The following is a 27944-nucleotide window of genomic DNA, read 5'->3' on the forward strand; positions in this document are numbered from 1 at the left end:
TGAAGATTTCCCACCACTGTTTATACATTTACAATATATTGGGTATATTTGGGCTTATAATATGATTCTGATACTTGCTAAACAGTTAGTCCACTGGTTATGTCCAAATAAGCACATACAAAATCAAAAGGAGGATAATGTAAGGTCCAGGGGCAAACACAACTGCTAAAATTGTTTCTGGAAATTAGGACACTAAGGACGTAGATTTATCTGGAAATTTGACAGGTAGTGATGAGGAGAATCTTTGACATACATTCAGTTCTATTCAGTTTGTTTATTTAACTCCAACTTCCATCTTTCTTTTTTGTTGAAAAGGTCAGAAATGTGAGAAATAATATCTCTTCCAAAATTATTTCAAAAATGTTATCATCCGCCTGCTTTTGAAAAAAAAGACTATTTCGATCCTTCGCTCCTTGGCAGTTACAGGCCCATCTCTGAGCTTTCATTTATTGCCAAGAACTTAAAGAATGTTGTGGTCAAACAGTTAAGCACTGCTTTGGATCAGCACAGCATTCTTGGCCACTCAGTCCAGTTTTAGATCTCATTCAGTTGAAGCACCTCTTCTGAGAGTGTCAAATGACATTTTAAAGCAGAGTGATAGAGGTTTCAATGGAGTTGATCATTGCATTCTACTTGAGAGGCTGAGGTCCTCGGTTGGTGCATCAAGATCTGCCTTCAAGTAGTTCTCTTCATACCTATCTTACAGATCATTTTTTGGAGCTACTTCTAAGTACAGACCTCCCCCTTGTCCAATCCTTTTTGGTGTATCCCAAGGTTCTGTTTTGGTGCCTCTGCTAATTTTATTGTTTTTGATCCTGCTTGGGCACATTCTGACAACTTTTAAAGATAACTTTTAATTTTGTTGACGAATGATTTTCGTTATAGTTTTCGTCAGCGAACCTTTATTTTGTGACGAAAACAGCACAATAAGCTCCACTTTCTTATGTTGTGCACTGGAAATAATTGTTCATGCTTTTCTTCATCACGACTGGATTATTGCAACGCACTTTACACGTCTTAGCAAAATCTCCATAGAAAGGTTGCAGGTTGTTCAAAATGCTGCTACAAGGCTTCTGACAAAATCCCCCAAGTTTTTACATGTGACTCCAATATTGATGCAACTACACTGGCTTCCAGTTTGTTCCAAAGTGCAATTTAAGATTTTTCTACTGACTTGGAGAGTTTCACAGACCATCACCATGTTATATGTCCTTGCTATTTGCACCCATATGTCCCTAGAAGGTCCCTAAGGTCCTGTGACCATGAAATGCTGATGGTTCCCCATACTAAGATGAAAACACAGGGAGATATAGCACTGTTGAGACGCCCCAGACTGGAACATTATTTTTTTGAACTTGAGATCGGTGCAGTTTCTTTTAAAAGCCAATTAAAGCTAAAGTTAGTGCTTTTTCACTCTTAATTAGTAAATATTTAACAAGATGACTATTTCCTTCACAGGGAGATAGGAATACTGCAAGTTGACAAAAAAAAATTAAAAATCAAGACGTTACTTTTCAGGATCAGGAATAACAGTTCAATGGTCATAGTGTGGACAAAGATCAATAAATAGCCAGGCAGACAGGTACACAGGCCAACCAATGAAATTAAATTTCAGTATATAGAGCAATTAAAAAGGAAATGAAAACAAAAACATATCAAATTGTGTTTTTTGGCCCAAGAATCAGCAATGTCACCAAACACTCAACATGTGTCCTAAAAGAGAATTTGCGGCTGGGGTTGGAAAGGAAGACTGGTCTGAAGTTCTCAGGAAGTGAAATGAAAGCAAAAAGCCAAGAGTTAAAAAAAAGCGAGGATGTGTTAGTCAGTAAAGCAAAGAGTGAATGAAATGCTGAGATGGTTGTTTCTGCTCTTGCCTGAGCTGACTTCTTTCCCTCTTGACTCCCATGTATTTCTCTACAGTAGGTCTACCGTTAACTAAATGAGGTTTATTGTTTTTTTCCCCCTTTCACTTGCTTGATATAAGTTATGCAGTGCATGTGTTCATGTGTGCGTGTTTGTTGATGTACCACACCTGCCAAGAAAAGGACTTTAGTGGTGCACAGGGAGATCAAAAGAAACAAGACAGAACATAACACTCAGACAAAATGTGCTTCACTACACATGCAGCAGTGCATATTCTGCAGGGTTTTATGTATTTCATGGAATTTCTGTAGCCACACATTTGAATGATTTCCCAGACAAAGTTTATTTAGCCCAGAAAATGAGTTCTTTGCATTCAAGAACCGTTTCATATGGCCACAAATGTGGTTTCTGAGTGATCAAGCTGTGGAATGGGTTGTGGTCCTTAAATACATGCATTCCTGTGTCTCTCCATCCTGTAGTCTCTCTGATGGACTTTGTGGAAAAAAGAAGAGTCTAGTTTTTTTTCTTTGTTCAAGGATAAAGCAGAATGGGACCATATAAACCCCCAAACAATTAGCATACAAAGACAACACCGCACCACATGCGCTTTACTGATATGTTTGTTTGCTGTTTGTGTAGGACACTTATTCTCTCTCATGCACCCATGTATATGTGTGACTGAGCATCTGTATTTGAAAGCATATGCCTCTGCAGGAGGACGTTGATATGGTTGCAGACAGGAGTGGTGAAGTGCTGTTGTTGGCCCAGGGTTGGGGTGGCAGATGCCAGAGGGCTTCATTAGATACAAGAGAAGCGGAAACTGCGAGCAGCAGCTCTCCAGGAAGACTATCAGACCTAAAAACAAACACAGACATGCCTCTGATTCTGGTCTGGCCATAAGTTCCCTCTCTCCCTCTTTTCCTCTCTGTCTCTTTCTCTTTATACGCTTATTGTTCTCAATTATACCCACTCATCTTTGTCCTCCCTCACATTTTCCATTGCAATCAGCGCCAGTTCTCTTGTACAGTCTGTTGCTTTTTGTTCCTCCTTTTCTCTCTAATTCATTCGTCTTTTTTGTCCGTCTGTCTGCTGTTTTTGTTGGTGTCTTGTCTGTCGGTGGAGCGGAGCAGTCATTAATCACTGGTAAATGTACGCAGAGAAAACAGACGCCTCAGAGGAGGGGGGTGAGTTCTCTCATTCTGTTCGAAAAACGTTTCTGTCTACTTGCTCCGTGGAGAGAAATGTAGAAAATGGAGCACAGGTGCTGCAGTGAGTGCAGTAAATGCAACCATATGCACCGAAACACACACACACACAAAATCAGCTGCAAATGTTGGTATTTAATATGCAGGCTGTAAAGCTAATACCAGGAAAAGGAATACTGAGAAAATATGACCGGCACAGCTGATTCTTAAAAAAACTGAAAGATATCAAACAGTGTTTGACCTATCAAAAAAAAGCCTAACTGTCCATTTATTTAGCTAATGGTTTCTCTGATGCTGTGTTCCTGCCACTACAATGTTCCATATTTAGTAGAGATACAGTGCCTTGCGAAAGTACTCAGCCCCCTTGATCTGGTCAACCTCTTGCCACATTTCAGGCTTCAAACATATAAAATTCAAATTGTTTGTGAATAATTAACAAGTGGGACACAATCGTGAAGTGGAATGAAATTTATTGGATGTGTCAAAATTTTTTAACAAATAAAAAACTGAAAAGTGGGGCATGTAATATTATTCGGCCCCTTTACTTTCAGTGCAGCAAACTCACTCCAGAGGTTCAGTGAGGATCTCTGAATGATCCAATGTTGTCCCAAATGTCTGATGATGATAAATAGAATCCACCTGTGTGTAATCAAGTCTCCGTATAAATGCACCTGCTCTGTGATAGTCTCAGGGTTCTGTTCAAAGCGCAGAGAGCATCATGAAGACCAAGGAACACACCAGGCCGGTCCGAGATACTGTTGTGGAGAGGTTTAAAGCCGGATTTGGATACAAAAAGATTTCCCAAGCTTTAAACATCCCAAGGAGCACTGTGAAAGCAATCATATTGAAATGGAAGAAGTATCAGATCACTGCAAATCTACCAAGACCTGGCCGTCCCTCTAAACGTTCAACTCAAACAAGGAGAAGACTGATCAGAGATGCAGCCAAGAGGTCCATGATCACTCTGGATGAACTGCAGAGATCTACAGCTGAGGTGGGAGAGTCTGTCCATAGGACAACAATCAGTCGTACACTGCACAAATCTGGCCTTTATGGAAGAGTGGCAAGAAGAAAGCCATTTCTCAAAGATATCCATAAATAGTTTCATTTGTCACAAGCCACCTGGGAGACACACCAAACATGTGGAAGAAGGTGCTCTGGTCAGATTAAACCAAAATTGAACCGATATGTTTGGCGTAAAAGCAACACAGCTCATCACCCTGAACACACCATCCCCACTGTCAAACATGGTGGTGGCAGCATCATGGTTTGGGCCTGCTTTTCGTTAGCAGGGACAGGGAAGATGGTCAAAATTGATGGGAAGATGGATGGGGCCAAATACAGGACCATTCTGGAAGAAAACCTGTTGGAGTCTGCAAGAGACCTGAGACTGGGACGGAGATTTACCTTCCAACAAGACAATGATCCAAAACATAAAGCCAAATCTACAATGGAATGGTTCACAAATAAACATAACCAGGTGTTGGAATGGCCAAGTCAAAGTCCAGACCTGAATCCAATCGAGAATCTGTGGAAAGAGCTGAAGACTACTGTTCACGAACGCTCTCCATCCAACCTCACTGAGCTCGAGCTGTTTTGCAAGGAAGAATGGGCAAGAATTTCAGTCTCTCGATATGCAAAACTGATAGAGACATACCCCAAGCGACTTGCAGCTGTAATTGCAGCAAAGGGTTCAAGGGGTCCGAGTACTTTTGCAAGGCACTGTATACTAAGAAATCAACCAATTTCTGTTGACTGAAAACTCAAAAATCCAACCTTTTATGCACCACAATGCACCACATCTAAGTGCTACCAGGTCCCACTAATTAAAAGACTGTACAAAATTTGCAAGAAGCTATTTACTGGAGACTGCCTTTTCTACTCACATCTATGTACTACTATAGTCTATAGTTGTACTGAGAATACATTTTGTGATTAACTTTTACTACTGAATATGAAGTTTGGTAAGCTTTCTGAGATGAATGGTGGTGGACTGTCAGAGAACACCACCACCATACACCCCCCTCACCATCCTCAACAACACTGTGTCGGCTGTGGACCACTTCAGGTTCTTAGGAACCACCATCTCTGAGGACCTGAGATGGTCTTCACACATACACACTGTTCAGAAGAAGGCCCAGCAGAGACTGTACTTCCTGAGGCAACTCAAGAAGTACAACCTTCCATAGGAGCTGCTGGTCATCTCCTACACTGCCATCATTGAGTCTGTCCTGTCTTCATCCATCTCAGTGTGGTTTGGCTCATCCACAAAACAGGACAGGTGCAGACTGCAACAAATGATCAGATCTGCACAGAGAATAATCAGGGCTGACCTTCCCTCCATCCAGGACTTATACAGGTCTATGGTCAGGAAAAGAGCTGCAAAAATATCTGCAGATCCCACACACCCTGCACATAAACTGTTCAGAGATTTACCTTCAGGCTGCCGCTACAGAGGACTGTTCACAAAAACCAGCCGCCACAGAGACAGTTTCTTCCCCCAGGCTGTTTCTCTGATGAACATTCAATAGAGTACAAAACAACAGCGTACAGATGTTGCAAATGCACCTTTTTATTTTTATTTATAAATGTGTATATTTGTATATTGTATATTTGTATATTCTGTAATGCAAAAACTAAACCAGAGAGCAAAGTGTACCGGAGTCAAATTCCTTGTTTGTATGTACGAACTTGGCAATAAAGCTGATTCTGATTCTGATTCTGATGAACTGGGACATAAAGATACACCACATAGATAATTTAAAGGTTATCTAAGTGTGTCAAAAACATTGTAAAACAGAAATAGAAACTACCTAAAAAAAGAAGTGCAATGGAAAATACTGTACTTTGTAATGAGATCACTATGAAAATCTCTGAAAATTGTTAAAGTTTACAGCCCTATTACTTTGTAAAATTTTTAAATTTTTTCTCAATGAAAGCCAGCAAAATGACTTACATAACTTGTAAATAAATTAGATCTAATAAACATTAGTTTGTCTGAAACATTGCAAAATATTTAAGAATCACTCAGAAAATTATATTTAGTTATACAATACACTCTTACATTTCTGGAGCAGAGAATAGCCTAAATCAACAAAGTGAGAGACAGGGAAGAACCATTCCACAACCAGTGCAGCATGTGAACATGTCCTGCCCAGAAAGCTTGAACTCTGATCGACCAAAACCACTTCACAACAGCTGTCAGCCAATATTAAAATGTTCACTTTCATCGATTTATTTTTTCATGATATTCTTAAGTTTTTTTAGGACTGTTTAAATGGGGGAAGTTAAGGAATGGCATGGAATTGGAGGTGGTTACATTGAGTCTTTATTTACTTGTGCAAAAGAAATCAATGCCTCGGTGCCGTAGGAGAAGTGTGTGGATCAATTTAGGGTTTCAAAAAGCCTCTGTAACAAAAAAGAAAAGTCAATCCCCCTTCCATGTTTTTGATGGGTGTTTGGCTACATAAGAAAGAGAACAACAAAGAACACCTGTTTATGGTGGAAAAATGTACTGCTCAATCTTTGTTAGATGGTTGTCTTTCTGGATCTATTTCTCTTGTTTCTTTGCTGAGATATTACGCAGCTCACTTACCTATTAGTTGAAAAGCCATGGAAACATACAGTGCTGCTGTCTATTATTTGCAAAGACAGAACGGCAGCATTTAGCCCCACATGTCTGACGCACTCGAGGCAGATTAGATCTAACATGTAGCCTCCTTGTTACAACATGAACAAAACATCTTGATTTACAGTGGGAAGGCGTGAGGCTGTTGAGCCATTACTTTTCCGGCACCACTATTAATAAAATGCAGTCAGAAATGTCTCTAAAACAGTCTCCACTTTAGAGGCCGATGGGTTCTGCCTGGACAGCATTTCCCTCGAGCCATGTCAAGCTGCTAGCGCAGAGGCCAGTCAGAGGGTCCTCTGTCCTGACACCTGACCGATATGGCGCTGCTCTGATCAAAATGACAGTGCTGCAGACCCACAGAGATACAGGCGAGGTGTGCTGTCACATCACTTGTCCGGCTGATGGCAACTTGGTCAGGGCAGCAAGAAAAGTGGTGGGATGCTGATGATGAAGGTCCCTGTCTACATGTCACTCAGTTCTGTGTTGGATGACAGAACAGCCCATTAGGAAAGAAACTAACTTAACCATTAGGGAGGCAGCACACAGAACACTGAGTGATGCCAAATTTAGAGGGATACAGACTAAAACCCTTCTTTGAAACATTATTATCATATAAATTGGTAAAGGTTCTGTCTTCTTTGTAAACATAAAAATACAAAATGTGTGCTGTAGTTATGAGCCTAACAAAGCAGTGCAGTTGACAGTTATAATTATTAGTGATGGGTGTTTTAGGTAGTTTTCTTCAACTTTTTTGCACAGAATTGCTGAATAGCTTTGCTCTTTATTTTTTACCATTCATTGATTACTTAGACCCCAGAAAAGAGGTACATAATAAAACAGTGGTACTGAATATGGTAGTCTTCATACTGACCATTCAAAACACTTTTACACTAGCCTACACCATGTATTAATACAACGAGATATTGATTGGTAGGCATAATGAGGTTAAGTCCCTTACCTACAATACCTACAACTTCTCAACTGCAATGCAACTATTCATCCAGAAAAATAAACAGGAAATCTCCCTGTAGTCTAAATTTAAAAAGGCCTAAGTTAAATAATTCTCATTAGTCAGTACCTTAAAAAATTAAATATGGCTAGTATAGTAATTGCTGCAGTAATAAACTATTTATTTGCTATTCTGTTAGCTTGTGTCTCATTAGATGAAGTGCTACAACATCTGTTAGTGAATGTGTTGATAAGTGTTTGAATGCATCAAAGACAGTGACATATATTGGTGTTGGCCTGTATAGCAATTAACCTGCTAAGTACAACAATTAGCAGAGTCATCCTTTCCAACATTAAGATTAGGGAAGAAAATGGTATGCAGCTAAAGTACCCCAGGCACTCGCTCTGTCTTACTGTCATTCTCTTCAGTTTATATTTGGGGTTCTTTGAGTGTTTTGAGCTGCACCTCTTTTTTGAATAGTTTGAGAACAAAGATTTATGTGCTTTTATAATTATTCTGGCTCTTTAAGCTGATTAACCTGACATCAAGGTTAAGCTTAGAATTGTTAATTTACTTAATTTTTACTTTATCGTCAATACCAAACTTATTTCTGAGTATCACTGAAAACAGCCCAAGTATCATCAATGGTACTATGGTAGTTTGAGGACCAAGTATTTCATGAAGCCTAAGGATTACACAGCAAGGCAGATATTTACTGTTGCTAATACTAACTGTGTTAACATTAGATGCTGAAAACAGTTTAAAATGTCAGCCCCAAATAATGTTTTCTGTTTTAAATCAGTAAACTTTTGCTATTCAGTGACTGCTCTCTATTATACACATGGTGAACCTTGGTTCATGATAAAAAATAATTAATTAGTTTTGAAATTAGTATTGGCAAGTCAAAGCAAAGCTGGCGATGGGAAATAAGCCACAAATCTCTGATTGGTGCAGCTACTTGAACTAGCCTAATTTATTGTAGGGCAGGATAGGAGCTAAGTACATTTAGATTACCTAAATGGTGCTCATCTCAGCAATAAATGTACAAAACCATAGACTTCTTAAACAATCCCATTAGCTACACATGCTTGCTAAGAAGGTTTTCCTTTCCTTTTGAAATAAGAAACGAAACAACCATAAAAGTCCAAATATGTTGTACTGCTGTTTGAAAATTTCCATCAATATGGTGGTACTTGGTATGCTTATTTTCTAATGTGGTACTGGTTATAAAAAGTTCACATAAAGTATGAAAATGGTCAATTATTTTGGTGTATAACTTTCCAAGCATTAAAAATATAGAGCTAGAAAAACTGATTTCAAAATGTTTTCAGAGCAGCAATCAACTTAAGACAAATCTTTGTCTCACAGTAGCTTATTTTGAACTCATTCAATACACAATAACTTTCAACATGTGGAGAAATAAACACCTCTATTTTTGCAAAGCTCCATTTTTGTTCTTCTGTAAATGTCACAGACATGCTTTTTATACAAAACATCATGTTTTACTTTTGTCAGTTTTGTCACACAACATCCAAACAACAGCTGGTCTACACAGTGAGGATTATTATTGTGCACTTTAAAATACACTATGATAATTAGTATTTTAAAAAAGTCTAGAGTGGCCAAGGGATACTTCACTTTGCAGTAGCAAGGAATTTTACCAAACACTGCATTGGCTTTCATTCAGTTGTGAGAACTAAGATACATGTTTACAGCCTTGCTACAGCTATGCAGATAAGTCATGATTTGGCTGCAAATCAAAGACGCATAAAGAAATGAGTGGTTCCAATAATAAAAACCACTGGACAAAAAAAGAAAAAGCATTTATATACTGCAGATATTTACTGTGGTATGTTATTCCTCCTTATGTTATTAATCAATCGATTAAACGTAACGTGTTGTTATTATCACTGACTCTAACCTAAGGTTTTAGTTAGCCACCTCAGTTCATTTTCAGGTTAGGATGGAAATAAGTGTTTCTAATCGGAAATTGTTTGGCCTAATTTGCTAATCTGAAGCTTTGGAGATTCAAAACCTTTCTGGTACATTACCGGTCAAAAGATTTAGAAACACTTTCTCACTTAATAGTTTTCTCTATGTTTAAGACTATTTACATTGTATGTAGATTCTCACTGAAGGCATCAAACAGTGTATGAACACATATGGAATTATGTAGCAAATGAAAAATTGCAACACAACTTTAAATCTGCTTTATATTTTAGATTTCTTAAAGTAGCCACCCTTTGCTGTGTTGACTGAAATATGACAATTTGGCTGTCTCTCAATGCAACTCTGGGAAGTTCTTTAAGATCTCTTTGGAAAAACGTTTCAGGTGACCACCTCATGAAACTCAGGGACAGAATGCAAGTGGAGGGTGGATATTTTGAAGAAACTAAAATATAAAAATGTTTAGAGTTATTTTTACACCTTTTGTATCTTACATAATTCCAAATGTGTTCATTTACACATTGTTGCCTTTGGTGAGAATCTACAATGTAAATAGTCATGAAAATAAGGAGACCCATTAAGTGAGAAAGTGTATCTAAAACCTTTGACCCTAGTGTATATTGTAATTACTTTTACTGTTTGTCAAATTGAAATTATGTAAAAATACATTCATACCTCCATCTGTCCAACCAATCTTGGCGAAGCAGAGAACAATGGATAGAGGTGCCAACAGATTAACAGATACAAGAAAAAACAAAGTCTCCCTTCTCCCCAGCAACACTCTCCATCTTATTCTGAGGGATCTCAATGTCTTACCTGGCTAGAAACGTTATAGAGCTCATCCAGCTTTTTCAAGGTCTACCTTGGGGTCTATTCCCAATGGGGCCCAGAAAAATTTTAAGGCACCAAGAGTGCTTTAAGGGTTTGCTCAGCCACCTTGCAGATTAGACCTTTTTCAGCTACTAATATCCAGAATCTTGTTATTTTGGTAAGGATCCATATTTATGAGCGGGGGGGGGGGGGGATTCACAACATTGACAGAAAAGTAAGAGGCTTACCTCTTTATTTTATTTTATGTGCGGAGCAGTGTCATTATTGAAGATGAGGCCCAAATCTGTCTAATATCTTCAAATCCATCCTACCGTCACTGGTGATAAAGACACCAAGATATCCTTTCTATGACCACCACAAACAGGATAGGTTACAAGGGACAGACCAGGTTCAGCCCAAACCTCACTGGAAACAAACACAATGTTTTGCTGAGAACACACCTCTTGTGTGGGCACAGCTCCTTCTTTGGTTATAAAAGGAGTGGATAGCCCTTGAAAGTATCTCCCACTCTCTGTACTCCTGTGGTATTCCCCACAGAAAGCCTCTGGGGACACGGTCATGAGTCTTCTCAAGACTCACACTTTGCTTGTGGCTTTGTGTTAACTTTTGTTTAGTTGTTTCCATTTTGGATTGGGCTTCATGTTTATTAGTTCCTTTTCCTCCCTCTATCATTTCCTAGTATGTATTGTATTCCTCGAACTCTTAGTTTATTTTGTGGTTGCTTTCTTATTAATTTTTGTGATATTATTATTATTATTATTATTTCACCCTTGGATTCTTATTCAGTATCTCTGTGTTTAGTTATGGATTGGTATTTGTTTCACCTGCTCCTTCTGCTTCCCTGCCTCGCACCTGTTCTCAGTTCCCTTGATTCCCTGCCTTTGTCTTTCCCCAGTATATTAGTTGGTTTGGTGTCTCTGTTCGGGGCTGGTTCCTTGTGTTCGTCACTACCCCTTTCCCTACCATGACTATGCTTTGTTTATGCTTCGCTTGGAGACTTATGCTACGTTTTGCCATAGTACCTGCAGTGTTTTGTAAGTTTTGGATTTTGACTCTGATTCATACCTGCAGTGTTTTGTTACGTTTTTGACCTTTTTGAGAATAAACTAAGAATCGTCTGCCAAGCTCTTGTCTGCACTTTGGTCCGACCCAAGATCCCTTTTCAACAATATGAGATTGGACCACTTAAGTCCTATGACCCTCTCAGCAAATCTTCAAGGGTACAGCTCTGATCTACTCTTCCACAGCCAGTCTGAAAGCCTCCCTGCTCCTTTTGGATCCAAGGTTCAACAATCAGTTGAAGTCTCCTTTGCAACACTAAAGAGTAAGCAGTCCCAGAGAGGCTGAGTGGCATGATCCCTCAATAGTTAGAACAAAAGCTCCAATCGCATCACTCTAACACTAGAACAGCCAAGATTGTAATACCTGTCAAACCACCACATGAAGTACTTTTGACTTAGTGTCAGATGTCCCCTAAAAATGACAAACATGACATTTAAAAAAGCTAATTTTGCTTCATTTTGATTAGTTTTATAACTTCTGAATAGAATAAGAGTTTACCAACAAAAAAAAAAGAATTAAACCTGTATCCCCTGATTTAGATAGTAGCTATATATAAAAATACTACACAACTATTTACAACATTCATGATAATTACTGTAAACAAGGTTTAAGTAAGAACTGACAATATCCTGCATGAAACTGTCAGGGTTTGGACTTTGTTTGTGTTTAGTCACTTATGTTTATATTTTAGTATTTTGGTACTCGTGTTGTTTTGGTTACTCCCTCTCACTCCTGATTGTTTATTTCCTCTTAGTGTTGTCACCCTCCTCGTTCATTGCTCCTTTGGTTATGGTTGCTTTCTTAGTTTTAACTTAGTATGGTTTTCTCTTTGTCATTTTTGCTATTATTATTATTATTATTATTATTCGCACTCTGTTTATCTTATTTCACCAGCCCCTCTGTTTAGGTTGTGTTTACTTATTGTTTACTTTTTGTTTGTTTACATCCTAGTCCTCATGTTCTCTGCTTCCCTTCCTGTCAGTTCAGTCTGTGTGGTGTTAGGTTTGCTGTATGGGTTCCTTGTTCGTTCTTAGGTTATGGTGTTGCTTATGTTCCCTCTAGTTTCTCAGTTTATAATTATTCTTTACTCTCATGCTTCATTTGGTTATTTGTTTATAGCTTCGTTTGGGTATTGTTTATTAGTCCCTTCGTCTTGTTTTAATCTATGTATTGTTTTCACCTATTCCCTCTGCCTTCCTGCCTCATCGTTACACCTGTTCTTAGTTCCTTGATTACCAGCCTTTGTTCTCGTTCTATATATTAGTTGGTTTTGTTTCATTGTCCTTTGCTGGTTCCTCTCGTTCACTACCCTCGTCCATGCCTTGAGTTCCGCATGTTCCTGCAGTATCTCTGTAAGTTGTGGATCGCTACTCTGGTCAGTACCTGCAGTGTTTTTGTTATGCTCTGACCCACTTTTTGAATAAAGCTGAAGACTGCTTGAAATGCTGCTGCCAAGCTCAGAACTGACAGAAACTGTCTGTCTCGATTGATTTGGCTTAGTCAGAACACCCAATTACAAGACAGCTTTGACATGTTAAATCAGTTATATTTCATCATGATAAAACATTTTGCTGAATGCAGAAAGAAAGCATTCAGTAACACACAAAAGACAATACACAGCTGTCTATGTGTTTGTGTGTATGTATTTTTGGTTTGTATTCTTGGCACTTGTCAATTTAATCCACAGTCTTGACTATTTAGTTTAGTGCATCCATAAAGTTAAGAGACTTTTTGGTCAGAGCTCACTTGAATCCTACTCTATCATATTTTAAAGGCTGTCTTAGTCTGTTGTTATCTAATAGTTAATGATCAATCAGAATCAGAATCAGCTTTATTGCCAAGTTCGTTCATACAAACAAGGAATTTGACTCTGGTACACTTTGCTGTTTGGTTTTGTTTTTGCATTACAGAATATACATATTTACAATGTACAATATACACATATATAATAAAAAGGTGCATTTGCAACATCTGTATGCTGTTGTTTTGTACTCTATTGAATGTTCAACAGAGAAACAGCCTGGGGGAAGAAACTGTCTCTGTGGCGGCTGGTTTTAGTAAACAATGCTCTGTAGCGGCGGCCTGAAGGTAAAACTCTAAACAGTTTATGTGCAGGGTGTGTGGGGTCTGCAGAGATTTTAGCAGCTCTTTTCCTGACCCTAGACCTGTATAAGTCCTGGATGGAGGGAAGGTCTGCCCTGATTATTCTCTCTGCTTTCCTAATTATTCATTGCAGTCTGGACCTGTCCTGTTTTGTGGATGAGCCAAACCACACTGAGATGGATGAAGACAGGACAGATTGAATGATGGCAGTGTAGAAGATGACCAGCAGCTCCTGTGGAAGGTTGAACTTCTTGAGTTGCCTCAGGAAGTACAGTCTCTGATGGGCCTTCTTTCGAACAGTGACCTCACTTGGATTTCTCCAGCCAAAGAATCCTTCTTTTACATAATCCAGTCCAACTGTAGCATGCATTTTAAAGCCCATTGAAACTATTTCAGACATTTGTAACTTTAAAATAGCCTGCTGTATTTTACTGTCAAATTGTTCTTCAGAATGTGATTATATTTAATCCCGTCAAACCAGTAACTGGACAGCTGTGCACACAGCATTTTATATTGTTTCTATGCAGCCAAAATGACTCTCAGTTGCAGTCCTTTAATATCCTTTAATTAAACAGATGTTAGAAAGAGCCATTTTAGAAAAAGTTATAAAGTTTGAGGCACAGGAAGTTCAAGTTTAGAGTTATACAAAGTCAAAAGTGCTTAGGAGTTGATTTGACTCCTTGGCAGGTCTAATGTTAAAAATCTTTAGCCTCATAGTCATGTGACTTAGGCAATTAGACAAAAAACAGACAGGTTCACAAAACAATTTGCACAATTTAACACTATAGCTACTTTTTAACTTCCTTTAAGGGTGCTGTGGCTATCATCAATTTCATAAAACTTCACAGTGTTATTCTTGGTACCCTTTGTTTTGCCCAACATTTTTTTTTGCGGCCTCTGGTGGTGTCTTCTGTTGGTGTCTTCTGGAACAGCAGAGTCAGGGGCTCAGGTGGAAATTTGTTTTCACAGCACTGGCATTATATAGAACAACCGCAGGGAAAGCCCAGAATGTGCTGTAGTCTCTGGTGTTGCCTTAAATAAACCATTAACAAATTCTTTTGTACATTTATGTCCTTGTCTGAATTTGTGACAAGGCAGCTGTCAAACAATGCCCCAATTCTAACTGGAACAAAATAATTCATTCATGTTATATACTTACCTTTCAAGTACTTGTTAAAGTCAGTTAAGACTAATATTTTAAATGCTTAAAACTTGGTCCATGATCACTGGTACCTCAGGCTACGTTTTATACTCCGTGTAGACTGAGGGAAAGGAAAAACATGCACAAAGCCCTGAGAGGACAATAAAAGTGATTAAACCAGTCTAAACACAAAAACAAAAAGTTGGCAAAATCATCCCCATTCCACAAACCTGCATCTGTTTTTCCAGATCTTTAGCTTTCTGTATGCCCGTGCCTGCCCTCCAGTCATCATTAAAGGGAAAGATGAGAGCCTCAGAGCTGAACAAAGGCATCAACACGCATCACTTCTTTTCTGCTCTGAACGCTCAACTCTTAGCAATCCACCAGCCCCTGACGGACCTATTTACTGCACAAAATGGATTGTGTTTGGCTGCGCACTGTACTTCCAAATGTTCCTCTGATGCCCTTGCTCTTTCTTTCTGCACTATCACCTCTGCATGTCTTGATCAGTTCTAAGAAATAGCACAACTATCCTATTGGTGTATTGCTGGTTTAGCACAACTAAAGGGTTTAGAAAGTTCAGATGAAAATGCGACGCAGTACCAGGCAGATGCCACAGACTCCAGCTGTAGAAGCAAATTCAAAAACCTCCCTCTTAGATTTGATGTTTTATATCTCAGTAGGAAAAAAAAGTTGGACAAACAAATTCTCTTCAAGTAGCTCCCTAGGTTTTTCTCTGGGGACAGGATAAAACCTGGATGAAAAACAAAGAACTGAAACAAACAAAAAAATGCTTCCTTTGCACAATTTTAAACCCAGGAGAGATAAACTGAGGTAGTTTTGTAAACAACAGGAAAAAGCTGATGGCTAGATATTCCAGATAAAAAAAATGGAAAAACAGAGCTGGGAATGAGGCAATAGTCCCTTGGAACCGTTTTGGATAAATTGAAGAGAGTGGCACAAGCTTTAAATTTACAGCTTGGCGATATGAGAGACAGAGCTGCAATTCTCTGTCTGCAGAATCTCTGAATTGTAGATTCTCTGCAACTCAAGCCTTTGCACAAAACATTTGCACAAACATAAATATATTCATGATGTTTGTCCTTTGACAGATGTATACACTTGACCTCCAACATCCGACAAGATGTTTTTAAATTACACCCTTATTAATACTCAATATTTTTCCAGAAATAAAGACGTTATTGGTTGATGCATCCTTATGTGTAAATATGCATTTTACTTGAAGTATAAAGTCAAGTCAACCCCATTTATTGTGTTGTTACTTTAGATTTAGGCCCTAAATCATTGTTGACAAAGGGGATTGATATCTAGTTTGGTGTGGGAACAAGACAAGCAGAAATTTGAATTCTGTGAGAAACTGTGCTTTTAGAAAGCATCAATAAAAATAGCTGAGCCTCAAAATCTAAAATTGACCAAAAAAGGACAGAAAGGATAAAAAATGGAAATAAATAATATTTGACTAACTGTAAACCCATTGGGCCTGTCTTTGTGGAGGGGTTTAACTGCTTAGCAGCACCACAGTCTGCTGTGTGTCTGAAGGGAAAACTTCTCAGGGTCAGTCAGGGCTTTTTAAATTGCTTAAGATACTGTGGCTCTAATTACATCAGGGGAGCACAACACAATCATCTTCAAGGATGTGGAGAACAAACTAGTTATGCTAATGCATTTCTGTGCTTTATCACTCTTCATTACGCACGTCCCCAATCAGTGGTAGCTGTGAAGCGCCCTCAAGAAATCCCAGCTGTAAATTCTGAAAAATCAGCGCTGCAGCCAATCAAACCTATCACTTACACTGACGAGCATCTGCGGGAATGGTCCACGAGAATTTTCTGCCACATTGATTGGTGGGATCACCCAGTCTCTCTTCTGCCTTCGGAGACCCCTGATGCTGTTGATTGGGGACCCTGGGAACATTATGACAGGAAGTGGTGCCTGGAACTTCTTCTGGTTTTGCTCACTGATGTTCCCTTCTTCCTCTGTGACCTTTAAGAGAAGACAAGACACGACTTTGTAAATAAGCCTATTTATGCTGATAATTATAACAGTAACTGATAGGATGCTAAAGTCTTTTCGGTCTCAAGGCAGAAATTCAGATGACAAAGAAAGTAATGTTTTCATAAAGCTCTTCTCATTAGACCTACCAGGGGCTCATTTCTGTTATTACAGCAACACACACCCACAAACACCCACAAAGCTGTGACCCACAATAAGCCAGTGGCTGTTTGTGGGACGTCAAGCTGTTTTGACTGCCAGGGGTTAATATAGGCCACCTAACTGAAGATTTGCCCCAGATTTGCCAAAAATGGCACCATGGAGGAGCAGAGCTCTTTTTGACAGCAGTGCCAACACAAACCAACTTCTAACATATTTTTTTCAAACTAAATACAAAATGTTGCCTCATTTTTTTTCAATTATAGTTACTACAAGGCTGCAACATGACAAAGCACATTACTCTATACAAACTGCTTAGAATTCACACTTCTTACACTGAATAAAAAAAGCCAAAAAAAAAACAAAACAATTATGCTCAAAACAAATTATAGACTGAAAGTACAAACAGTTACTGAAGGACTTAGAAATTAATGTGAATTTAGTAACAACCTGAAGTGTTACCTGATGCCACTGTATTAGTAATGTTACCCTTATATGGATAGTAGCTAAAAATAGAAATGAAAATCACTACAACATCTAATAACATAACTCTAACAGAGGTCGATCTGTGCTTAAACGCTTGATGAACTGCTCTTCTAGGCTCCAAATGTGCAGGCAGTGTGTTGGGTGGCTGTGCTTGGCCCACCTTTTACAGTAGCGGGAAAGTAACATCATTGCTTTGCTGTTCTGAGAAGTCTTTGAAATGGAAAAATGTATTTCATGAGCTCTCTATGCCTCTTGACTAGGACCATAGTTGTGAACCACTCTGTCTCACATCATCACCTACAATAAAACTAGCATTAGAATTAGAAAAGAAATTTAAAGTGCTGCCAGGACAATGACAGAAAAGAAGCACCAACATGCATCAACCTAGAGCAGAAGAGAGATGGTATTACTTGTTAGGTGTGTATATATATGGGTGTGAAAAAGACCATAAACCTCAGGCTTTGTCATTTATGTTGGATATAAAAAGCCTATTAACAGAGAACATGTCTGATGTTGGATTTAAAGCCTCTTTTAGCAGACAGTGTCAGCTGAGTCACAGATATACACCTCAATCCTTCATTGTGCTGTTCTCCTCACACATGTCCAGGTTCACCACAAAACTGTCTTAATGAGAGATTATAAAATAAGGAACAAAAAAGAGAGCCCATTTTCAACCTCTTTATGAGCATTAACTCATTCTCATGTCAGAACATCTACATCAAATATCAAGGAATAAAGCTAATACTACCTAGATTTGATGTCCTTCTGTGAAAATACTCTAAACAGGCAGCAAAGAAGGAGTAAAGATTAATTCATTAGACTTCTATAGCATGAATAAAGAAATCCAGAGTACAGTAAGAAAGCCTTAGTTGTGAATTCCTCTGCTAGTTAAGACACCAAGTTTAAATAACCGAGTATGTTCCTCCAAATGTTCAAATATATTAAAGATAACTTCAGTTCAGTGTCATGGTTAATGGCCTCCACCATCTAAAGACTACCCTCTTTGCTCCTGTATGTATAATTGCTGGAATAATTGGATCAAAGGTGGAGCTGGGAAGGAAGCAGCCACAGTTGAGGAGGGCATAAAGATGAAGTCTGATTGGGCTGAACGCATGACACAACTGATTTTAAGGATGGGGGAGACTGTGGAAGTGTGTTGTTACAAGATAATGGTGTTTATGACCTGTTTACGATGCAGCTGTTTTTGCCATCCTTAGAGAGCGACATTCATTGTAAATAGGGAACCCCCAAAGATAATAAAAAGAGAGGTACGGACAGTTTTCAGAGCGGTAGGAGATTTGTAACTGAAAGCACATCCCTGTCCGTTCTCCTCACAGCGAGTAAAGTAACTAATTCTTTGTCTTTCTCTTCTTTTTGTGATGTTATAAGTATTTTAGGTTGTTTAAACCTGAAAATAACGTTGTACTATATGTGCTTCATATAATGATCTAAAGGTCATGTTAATCTGTCAGGAGAGTTGTTCTATGCTAAATCTACCAACATATCTCAGGGTTTGCAAGCCTGTAAAAGCATGTCAAGAAATCAGCAATAAACATTACTGCCAAAGGCTTGCATGAGTTACACACTTTGTCTCAACCACACTCCCCTGAGCTATCCTTTGCTCTTGTGCTTAGCCCTGCCCCCCTTTGCTGTGTTATTGTTTTTCTTTGTCTGTCCTTCAAGGTGGGAGGTTCTGACAGCTCTTCTTAGCAACAGCAGTTCTAAAAGCACTGGGCAGCATCACATATCAGATGCTCCTATATGCAGGCCACATCAAGTCAGGTTATGTGTTTGCACTGTGTGTCTGGCAGTGTTTTGCCTTGACCAAACGTGTAGTCTTCAGTAATTTTTTGCTTGAATCTACTCCCAGTCAGCATAGAATCACAAACCAAGAAGTAAAACAGGTAGACAAACATGAAACATAGAAAAATGTATAAAGATGTATAAAAAGATTGGGGAGGCAAACTGAATAATCTTCCTTAATTTAAAGTTCAGCAAATGAGGATAGGTAGGTGAACCTGTATTAAATTCAATTCATGTTTAATCCTCAGAGAGAGGCAGAAATATCTGATAAAGCAAAATTAGTACCATGAATGATACTTTAAAGCAGTTTATTTTATGTACAATAACTTTAATAATAAAATTTTCTTTAGGAACATTCTAGAGAGGTTTTAAAATAACATTACTGAACGTAGTTATGCAAAAATGAACACAGCACCCTTACTCCTAATCAGGGTTGATGCTAAACAAACACTACAGAATGATTAAGTTTAAAATTCACAATTGAAAATGTACTTTTTTGGGTTATTTCTATACAAATGCCTACAGTGTCCAATGTGCTTAATCTATTATAATAATCTAAATGTTTAAGACCCCAAATACATTTCCCAAAAAAGTTTTTTAGCTAAAAACTATATGAATTTTCAGATTAATTTTGGGTCCTTTTAATTATTTAACATGATATATTTTCTCCTCTAATATATCTTGAGTATATTAAGCACATTCATTTTAAACTTTCTTTTTTACATTCCTTGGTAGCTGTATTGTATAAGCAGGAGGCAGGAACAAAACAAACGGGCAGATGTTTCAAATGAAGGACCATTGATGCCATAATTAAAAAGACAAGACTTGGTTAGAGAACTAGACATGAGCATGAGAACAAGACATGAGCATGAGAGATGTTTCCGCCATGACTAACAGAACAGGTGTGAATATATGGCGTGAAAACCAGGTGGAGCAAGGAGACAGATTAACTTGAAGCAGGTGAACCGAATAAGCTTAATTAACAGAACAAAACGTGACTGGAGCAAAACAGAGACTCTTGAACACAAACTAGAAAAACATGTAGCAAAAGCATAACCAGATCCGAAAACCAAACTTGACAAAACATGAACAAGACGACAAAACAAAAGCATGACCAGGAAAATAAACAGAAACATGATTCAAAACTTGAACAGTGAAAAACATAAGGAAAAAAACCGAAACCAAAAACCAAACAACTCCGATCATGACATATATAGTCTATTTTGATCATGTATTGAAAAAAACCTGCATTTAATTGCACATTCATTCATTTATAAAAGGTATTTATTGGGTGAGTATAAGGTGTTTATTTATGTCTGTATTTACGGTTAATTATGGCATCAATGGTCCTTCATTTGAAACATCTGCTCCCAAATAATTCGTTACGTGTTCAGTGCGCAGAGCCGTTAACGACAGAATTGACATCCAAATGATAAGTACAAGTTTTTGAATTTAATCTTGGTGTTCAAACATGGTAGTTCAACAATTATTCCCTTTTGTGTTTCATCTGTGTACTTAATGACTGCATCACATGAGTTTGTTATGGTGTTAATGATGTTATCTTGATGCATATAGAGGTGCAGTATCTCAGAAGAGTATCCCACTGTTTTAATTGCAGGCTTTTGTGATGTAATGCATCAAGCTACAAAAACACTGCTAAAAAATGTTAAAATAGTTGAGTCCATCTTTACACTGATACTTTGTTGAAGCGCCTTTGATTCAATTTAAGGGTTCAGTCTTTTGTTGGAACCAGTTTGTCACATCTTCCCTTTCCATCTTCAGGTTTCTCTCAGACTTCTGGATGCTTTGGGTCAGAAGTGACTGGTATTAGGAATTAATCATAATTTGATCCACACTGACAAAAACCCCAGTTAGATCTGAAGAAAAGTAACACCAAAACATGAGGTTGCTACCATCAAGTTTCATTAAGAATATGATGATCCTTAGATTATGATAATCTTTTAAAACTATTGCCCAAATGCTCACATTTGGTCTTATGAGACCACAACACATTTTCCAGCAAAGGTTTTGAAGATTTTAGCAAGGCCTGGATGTTTTTATGTGAAGAAAGGTTTTTGTCTTGCAACCCTACTCCTTACCCAGACAACTGGAGTATATAGGATACTATTATCAAACGTAGAACACAACCAGCATTCTACATGTGACACAGTATTGTCACTGTTGTCCCATATTTTCCTCACTACCTAATAGCTGTCTTCATTGTGGCATGGTAATATTTTTCTTTGACTTCCTATTTGAAAAATTTATATTTAGAATTAACAGAAAAATGGGTAAACAAAGGTTGCATGGTGGCGTAGTTGGTAGCGCTATTTCCTTGCAGCAAGAAGGACTTCGGTTCCACCCCCGGCCAGGGGTCTTTCTGCATGGAGTTTGCATGTTTTACCTGTGCATGTGTGGGTTCTCTACAGTTACTCTGGCTTTCTCCTACAGTGTAAAAATATGGCTGTTAGATTAATTGGTCTTTCTCAATTGCCCTTAGGTATGAATGGGTGTGTGCGTGGTTGTCTGCCCTGCGATGGATTGGCGACCTGTCCAGGGTGTACTCTACCTCTCGCCTGTAGGCTGCTGCAGATAGGAGGCATCAGCTCCCCCGTGACCCAGTATGGAAGAAGCGGGAATAGAAAATGGATGGATAGATAAGAAAATAAAGGAGCAAGAACACAAGTTTCTCTCAAATTTAAAAAAATAAAGGAGCAGATGTTCCTCTTGCTCCATTGTTAAGGCACCAATGGGTGTGTAAACTTATGCAACCTCTTTATTGGAACTCTTATTTTTATGTAACAGATACCTAGCATTGTAACAGGGGCATGTTTACTTTTTATATCCACTTTATATACCTTCTGCCACAACCATGCTGAGGGTTACAAAATATCACTGGTTGCAAGTATTTGGGTTCAAAGACAAAGTGACTGCAAACTACTCAAGAGGAATGTTTTATTAAAGCCCAGGGAACTGTGAAGGTGGAATTTCTGAGTGTATAAATGGCTGTGTGGAAAGAAGGTGTTTGTGTCAATGTGCAAAAAAACCTTTGTGAAATTTCTTTGTGACATATATTCCATACATATTTGCATAGGCAGAGGGTGGTGTTGTAAATAAATCTTGTACATTTTATTTTGCAATATCTGTGGTAAATACAGTACATCAGCTTAAAGTTCCATTCCAACAGCTGACATTTCAAATTAAGAAGAAAATACACCTCAGGAGCAGGCCACATTGTTAGAAGCCAGCAACGGCTTCTGGCACACATTGAAAGCTGAAAGTCCTGTACCATGCAGTCTATTAAAAGTGTTTTTTCTTTGACTATCTATTTGTTCTTGCCTGGTCAAGGTCCAAAAGTGTGTTGGGTTGTACCTGCCAGCGGAAACAATGCTTTCAAGGTTGTTTTCATATTATGGATGCTCAAGAAGAAAAAAAAAAAAAGCTTTTAAGGCTGTTTTAAAGAAAATGCTTCAAGTGACCTGGCTTACAGTTTATATTTGTATGGGTTTGCGTGGGTAGGTAATGGTGTGGGCCGGAGATGGTGAGGAGGATTCTTGGCTAAGGTGTCATGTTCGCTTTGATCATCCAAGTACTTCGTTTTAGACATCTTGTTCTGTGCTTTTCAGGATACTTTAAGTGACAGAGCAAAGGGAAAGGTTGTTACATAGATAATGGGATGGGAACATCTAGACTGGCATTACACTTCAATTAAGACAGACTTTGTTAGATTAATCTTCAGAACAACATCCACAATGGTTGCTCCTCAAATGTCCATGTTACATTTATTTTGCATCACGTCGGCAGTAAAAACCAGCTGCATTTTTATGATTGAGCAGCCCATGTTTGGTCACACATTCAGAGAATGAACATATAGTAGCAGTAGAAAACTTAGACAAGCATACACAATAGTTTTGAATGAATATATATGTCTCAAAGGTCCAGTGTCTCACATTATTTTAGATAATTTATCAATCTCAGAATCAGGATCAGCTCTGATTTTGGTGTTTACCAAGTACCCAGCTACTGCCAACCTTCTTTGTTCTAGTGCTAGAAGTACAAAGAACATAGATCTGTCAACATACTTTATATTGCCAAAAGTATTCGGTCATCTGCTTCTACATGTCCATGAATTTTAATGACGTCCTATTCTTAATCTATAGGGTATATTATATGTATTGACCCCCATCCCAGCAATTACAACTTAAACTATTCTGCAAACATCTTCCACAAGGTTTAGGAGTGGTTTACAGTTAGATGAGAAAACCAGAATTGCAGCCTCCATTCTAATTCATCCCAAAGGTGTCCAAGAAGGTTGAGGTCAGGACTATGTGGAGGCTTGTCAAGTTTCTCCACACTAGACTTTATACACCTGTAGCAACTGGTGTGATTGTAACACCAGAATACATTGTTTTGGTGGTGTGCCTCAATAGGTTTGCTAATATAGCATATATATTGAATTGTGAACCTTTTCAGGGAGTCTCAAGAAAACAAGTGTGTTAATGTCAAATTGAAAACCATGCTAAGATGCATCTGACCTTCAAGCTTTCAGGAACATAAAACATAAATTGTCTCATCATTGACATTATCTTGATATAGGACACTTTGACATGTAGCGGGGGCTGAGATTGAAATGCAACCTTCCAAAAATCAGAAAATGTCTTAAGCTATAGGTAAATGGATTTTAAGAAAATAATACAAAAAGGTTGCAGTGTAATTTCTTAAATATAGAAAAAAGTTTTTTAGCTTCATATAATGTTCTTTTTTTATTTTAAATGGGACCTGGTCATTTTATAACCCCTGAACCAGATCAGATCCTTTAAACTTTAAAATCTCAAGTCACGCATGCATAAAGTCTTAAGTGAATGCACAAATCCTAACATGCTGTTTTTATTGTGGTATACTGACAAAATGCTTAGGAAATATTTGCCAATATTCCCTCCTCTTGCTGACACAACAAGCAAGCGGCATCTACTGTGCTGTTTACTTGCTTATCACCCAAACAACAGGTAGGCTACTATAAACCGTAACTCTGTACCATAATGTTCAGGCACTTTCAGTAAGATTTTAAATCCTGACAAAAGCAGGTGTCTTAGAAAGATTCCTAATTGCAAGCCTGAATACAGTGATGCAAGTGCTCCCAGCGGCTTTATCGACATTTAATACGGAATGACAGAGCTGCCATAAATGTGTGGCCATTGTGTTGGTGGATGGACCCACTACACAACGCTCTAAGAAAGAGGATGCAACAGTGATGTCTCCCTTAAAGTAATAATGGAAGTGTTTTGGTTTTTTTTCATAAAAAAAAACAACGAAGACAAAAAATTAAGCAGAAAACTATTTTTAAATCCTTGTGTTCTTTGTCTTTATTAATAAAGTTTGATTAATGTAAAAAATGCAATGTTTGCAATGATTTACTGTTAAAGTTTAGGTTTAACACTATTATGCTAAAATGAATTAAGTCATTTTCATTACATTTTCATAATTCCCACTTCTAACAAAACAGGGAAAAACTGATATAATTTAATTTGCTTGCACAGACTATAAGGTGACCAAAAATACATAAATTAAAGTAAAAAAAAAAAAAACACTTGGGTTGAAAACTACAGTAAAGAGGCAACAACTTCCTTTTGAAATTTAAACTTACATAAAGAATGATGAATCAAAGCTAATAAATGAACTAAATGAGCTTAACAACAAAGTTTTTTGTTGTCGCTACTTTAATCATGAACCCCACAAAGTCTCAGGTTCCAACGTGTACATGCCAAGTCTCTGGCAAATCTCAGTCCAAGCTTACAAATAGCAACACATCTGACATTTGTCAAATAATATTGTAATATATTGTAAAAGCATGTTTGTAATATTTCAGTTGGTAAATTTTTATTTTGTAAAGAAATTTGCCAATTTTGTTTATTAGTTTACTCACTATTTTCTAAATGTAATGGATGTTTTTTTGTTAATAATTACAGTAAAAAGAATCAGCACTGATTTCCAAACAATTGTGTAAATTCATTTCAAATTCAAATTCAAAAATACTTTATTAATCCCAACGGGAAATTAAATGTTGTAGAAGAGATCACACTCTCTATAACAAACTTATAGAAGACATGCAGCATCTTGCTGCAAATACTAAAGGTCCCAAGCTTCCTTAAGAAGCACAGTCTTCTCTGTCCCTTCTAGCAGATGGCTTTACAGTTGCATCTCCATTCCAGTCTGTTGTCCAGGTGAATATTGAGGTATTTATACTCCTCCACCACGTCCACTTCTTCTCCTGTGATGGAAATAGTGTTTCATCTATTCCTGTTTCTCTTAAAATCTACAATCATCTCCTTTGTTTTATTCACGTTCAAGATGAGATGATTGTTTCCACACCATGCCACAAAGCGGGACACCAGCTTCCCGTACTCAGCTTCTTGTCCATCTCTGATCCACCCCACAACTGCAGAATCAGCGGAGTATTTCTGCAGATGACAGGAGTCTGTCTTGTACTGGAAGTCTGAGGTGTCCAGAGTGAAAAGGAATGGTGAGAGTACAGTCCCCTGCGGTGCTCCTGTGCTGCTGACTACCTGGTTAGACACACATCCATTCAGTCTCACAAACTGTGGTCTGTTTGTCAGGTAGTCTTTGATGAGATTGTTGAGGCCTCCACCTGAGTCTTCTGGAGTTTCTGATAAAGCAAATCAGGTTGAATTGTGTTAAATGCACTGGATGAATCAAATAACGTGATCCCCACAGTGCTGCTGACTTTGTCCAGATGACAGTGGGTTTGTTGAAGCAGGAGTATGATGGCATCTTCAACTCCAACTCCACAGCGATAAGCAAACTGAAGGGGGTCCTGATAGTTTATTGTTTACTTACTCAGGTGGGTCAACAGGAGTTAGGGCCTTCATGATGTGGAATGTCAGGGCAAAAGGTCTATAATCATTGAGGACTGATGAGCGAGTTTTGTTTTTTTGGTACCAGAACAAGACAGGAGGTCTTCCACAACACTGGAACCTTCTTCTGGGCCAGGCTAAGGTTGAAGAGGTGCTGCAGAATCCCACAGAGCTGCTCTGCACAGGCTTTCAGAACTAGAGGGCTGACATAGTCTGGACCTGCAGCCTTATTCCAGTTCAGTCTTTCCAGTTGTCTCTTCACCTGACCTCTTGAGAGAAACAGGTGTACGGGGAAGATAAAGGGTGGATCAGCATCTTCTGATTTGGTTGAAGGCAAACAAGTAGAAGTAGAAGGGTCAATGGCTGAGGGGGAAGACAAAACATTTAAGGTGTGACAGAAGGCTGTGGATCAAATGAGGGTGGGATGTCTGTTTGGCTGTGTTGGGACCACACAGCCATGGGTTTTCAACACTAAAACTCCGGTACATACTTTCCTGGAACCTTTCAAAATAAAGTGCATTAACTTTCTTCCAGCACAGCCAGGAAATGGGGTAACCGCGGACTTCCTGTGGCGCCAATACCCAAATAAAAGCCCCACCTTTCCACAAGTCTTTCTCTTCCAAGCGGCTCTCCATAGGAACCGGATAGGAGGGGAAAGTGCGCTGAATGTCTTTTGCTGGTAAAAAGACATAAATTCAACTGGATCCAAGGACCGATCACCGATCATATGCAAAGGTTAAGTAGAATGAAATACTGTCTGTGTATCCGGTATTTTCATTCATGAACGGGGAAATTAAGGTGTAAGAGTTGCTTACATTTTCTCTTCGAGGCCCCACAGAAGCAAACGGTGTTTCGAGAGAAGCCAGTGGAGAAGCTGTTTCGACAAGCCGGGTCTGGAGGAAAGACTACGGCCCGCAAACGTGTTTACGGTAACGAACAGCTGGTCACCTTCTGATCGGGAGAAACTGAGGAAGTTAGCGGGAAGCTAACCTTTGTTCACAGAACGAACGCACCTTCGGATCGGAAGAAACTGAAGAAGTTAGCGGGAAGCTAACTCTTTGTTCACGACGGATATCTTCTTCAAACTTCGCCCTTGGACAACATTCCCTCAACAGTTTCAGAGGTTGGGTTTTGGGCAGATTAACAGATTGGTTTAGGATTAAATGATCTAAACGTTTTCATGTTATGAAGTTTGTTTTGTGGAACTTGGCTATCTTGGTGCTAGCATGCTACCTGTAGCACACAGGCCGGTTCGTGTTCTTTGTATGTTTTGAAGCTAAGATAAACTTTATTTAAAGGGTGGTTTTAACCAGAACATTGCTCATAACGCGCCGTCAGCGCTTATGCATTTTAACCCTGGTATTTTAAAGGTATGTGTTGATTCTGGCGCTAAGCTATCTCTAGCTTAGCACTTTAGCTAGCTTCTTTGTTAGCCCAACGGCCAGCCGGTAAGAACACGTGTGCTAGCATTAAGGCTAGTCAACAGAAAGGTTGTTAGTTTTCAAGCTAGTGAATAATAGTCCCTGAACATCATTTGCTAGAGTTGATAACTAAGTAAACACAATTAAGCCCCATTTCTCCAGAAAGATTTGGCTCCTTTCCAAAATACTCACTAATATTTCTTCAAATATTATTTTAATAAATAAAGGCAGTTAATTAGACACCGTTGAGATTTAGTCATCCAGGAGGTTGGTTTTATTCAGCAGATCATTATTTAAAACATTATTTTATTAAAATAATATTTAATCTGATCTTGCATTGTGAAGGGTTGTCTAAAGGTTGCTGATTATTTTCTAAGTTAGTTCCAAAATTAACTTAACTTCACTTCCAGATTCTTCAAGATAATCCTTGGTTCTCAAACATAAACATTGCATGGTAA

At 38.4% G+C, this 27944-nt stretch overlaps 1 protein-coding gene across 3 annotated transcripts in view; it reads right to left on the reverse strand.

Moving 5' to 3' along the window:
* Positions 1 to 27944, reverse strand: part of LOC124869914 (cadherin-4-like) — a 395423-nt gene that overhangs the window by 93443 nt on the left and 274036 nt on the right. For all 3 annotated transcript variants that reach the window (XM_047368168.1, XM_047368176.1, XM_047368160.1), the window contains one exon: positions 16545 to 16736. In XM_047368168.1, the coding sequence (XP_047224124.1) occupies positions 16545 to 16736 (192 nt within the window). The remainder of the gene's footprint in view (positions 1 to 16544; positions 16737 to 27944) is intronic.

This window comes from Girardinichthys multiradiatus, chromosome 1 (genome assembly GCF_021462225.1).
Source record: "Girardinichthys multiradiatus isolate DD_20200921_A chromosome 1, DD_fGirMul_XY1, whole genome shotgun sequence".
Classification (NCBI taxonomy): Eukaryota; Metazoa; Chordata; class Actinopteri; order Cyprinodontiformes; family Goodeidae; genus Girardinichthys; species Girardinichthys multiradiatus.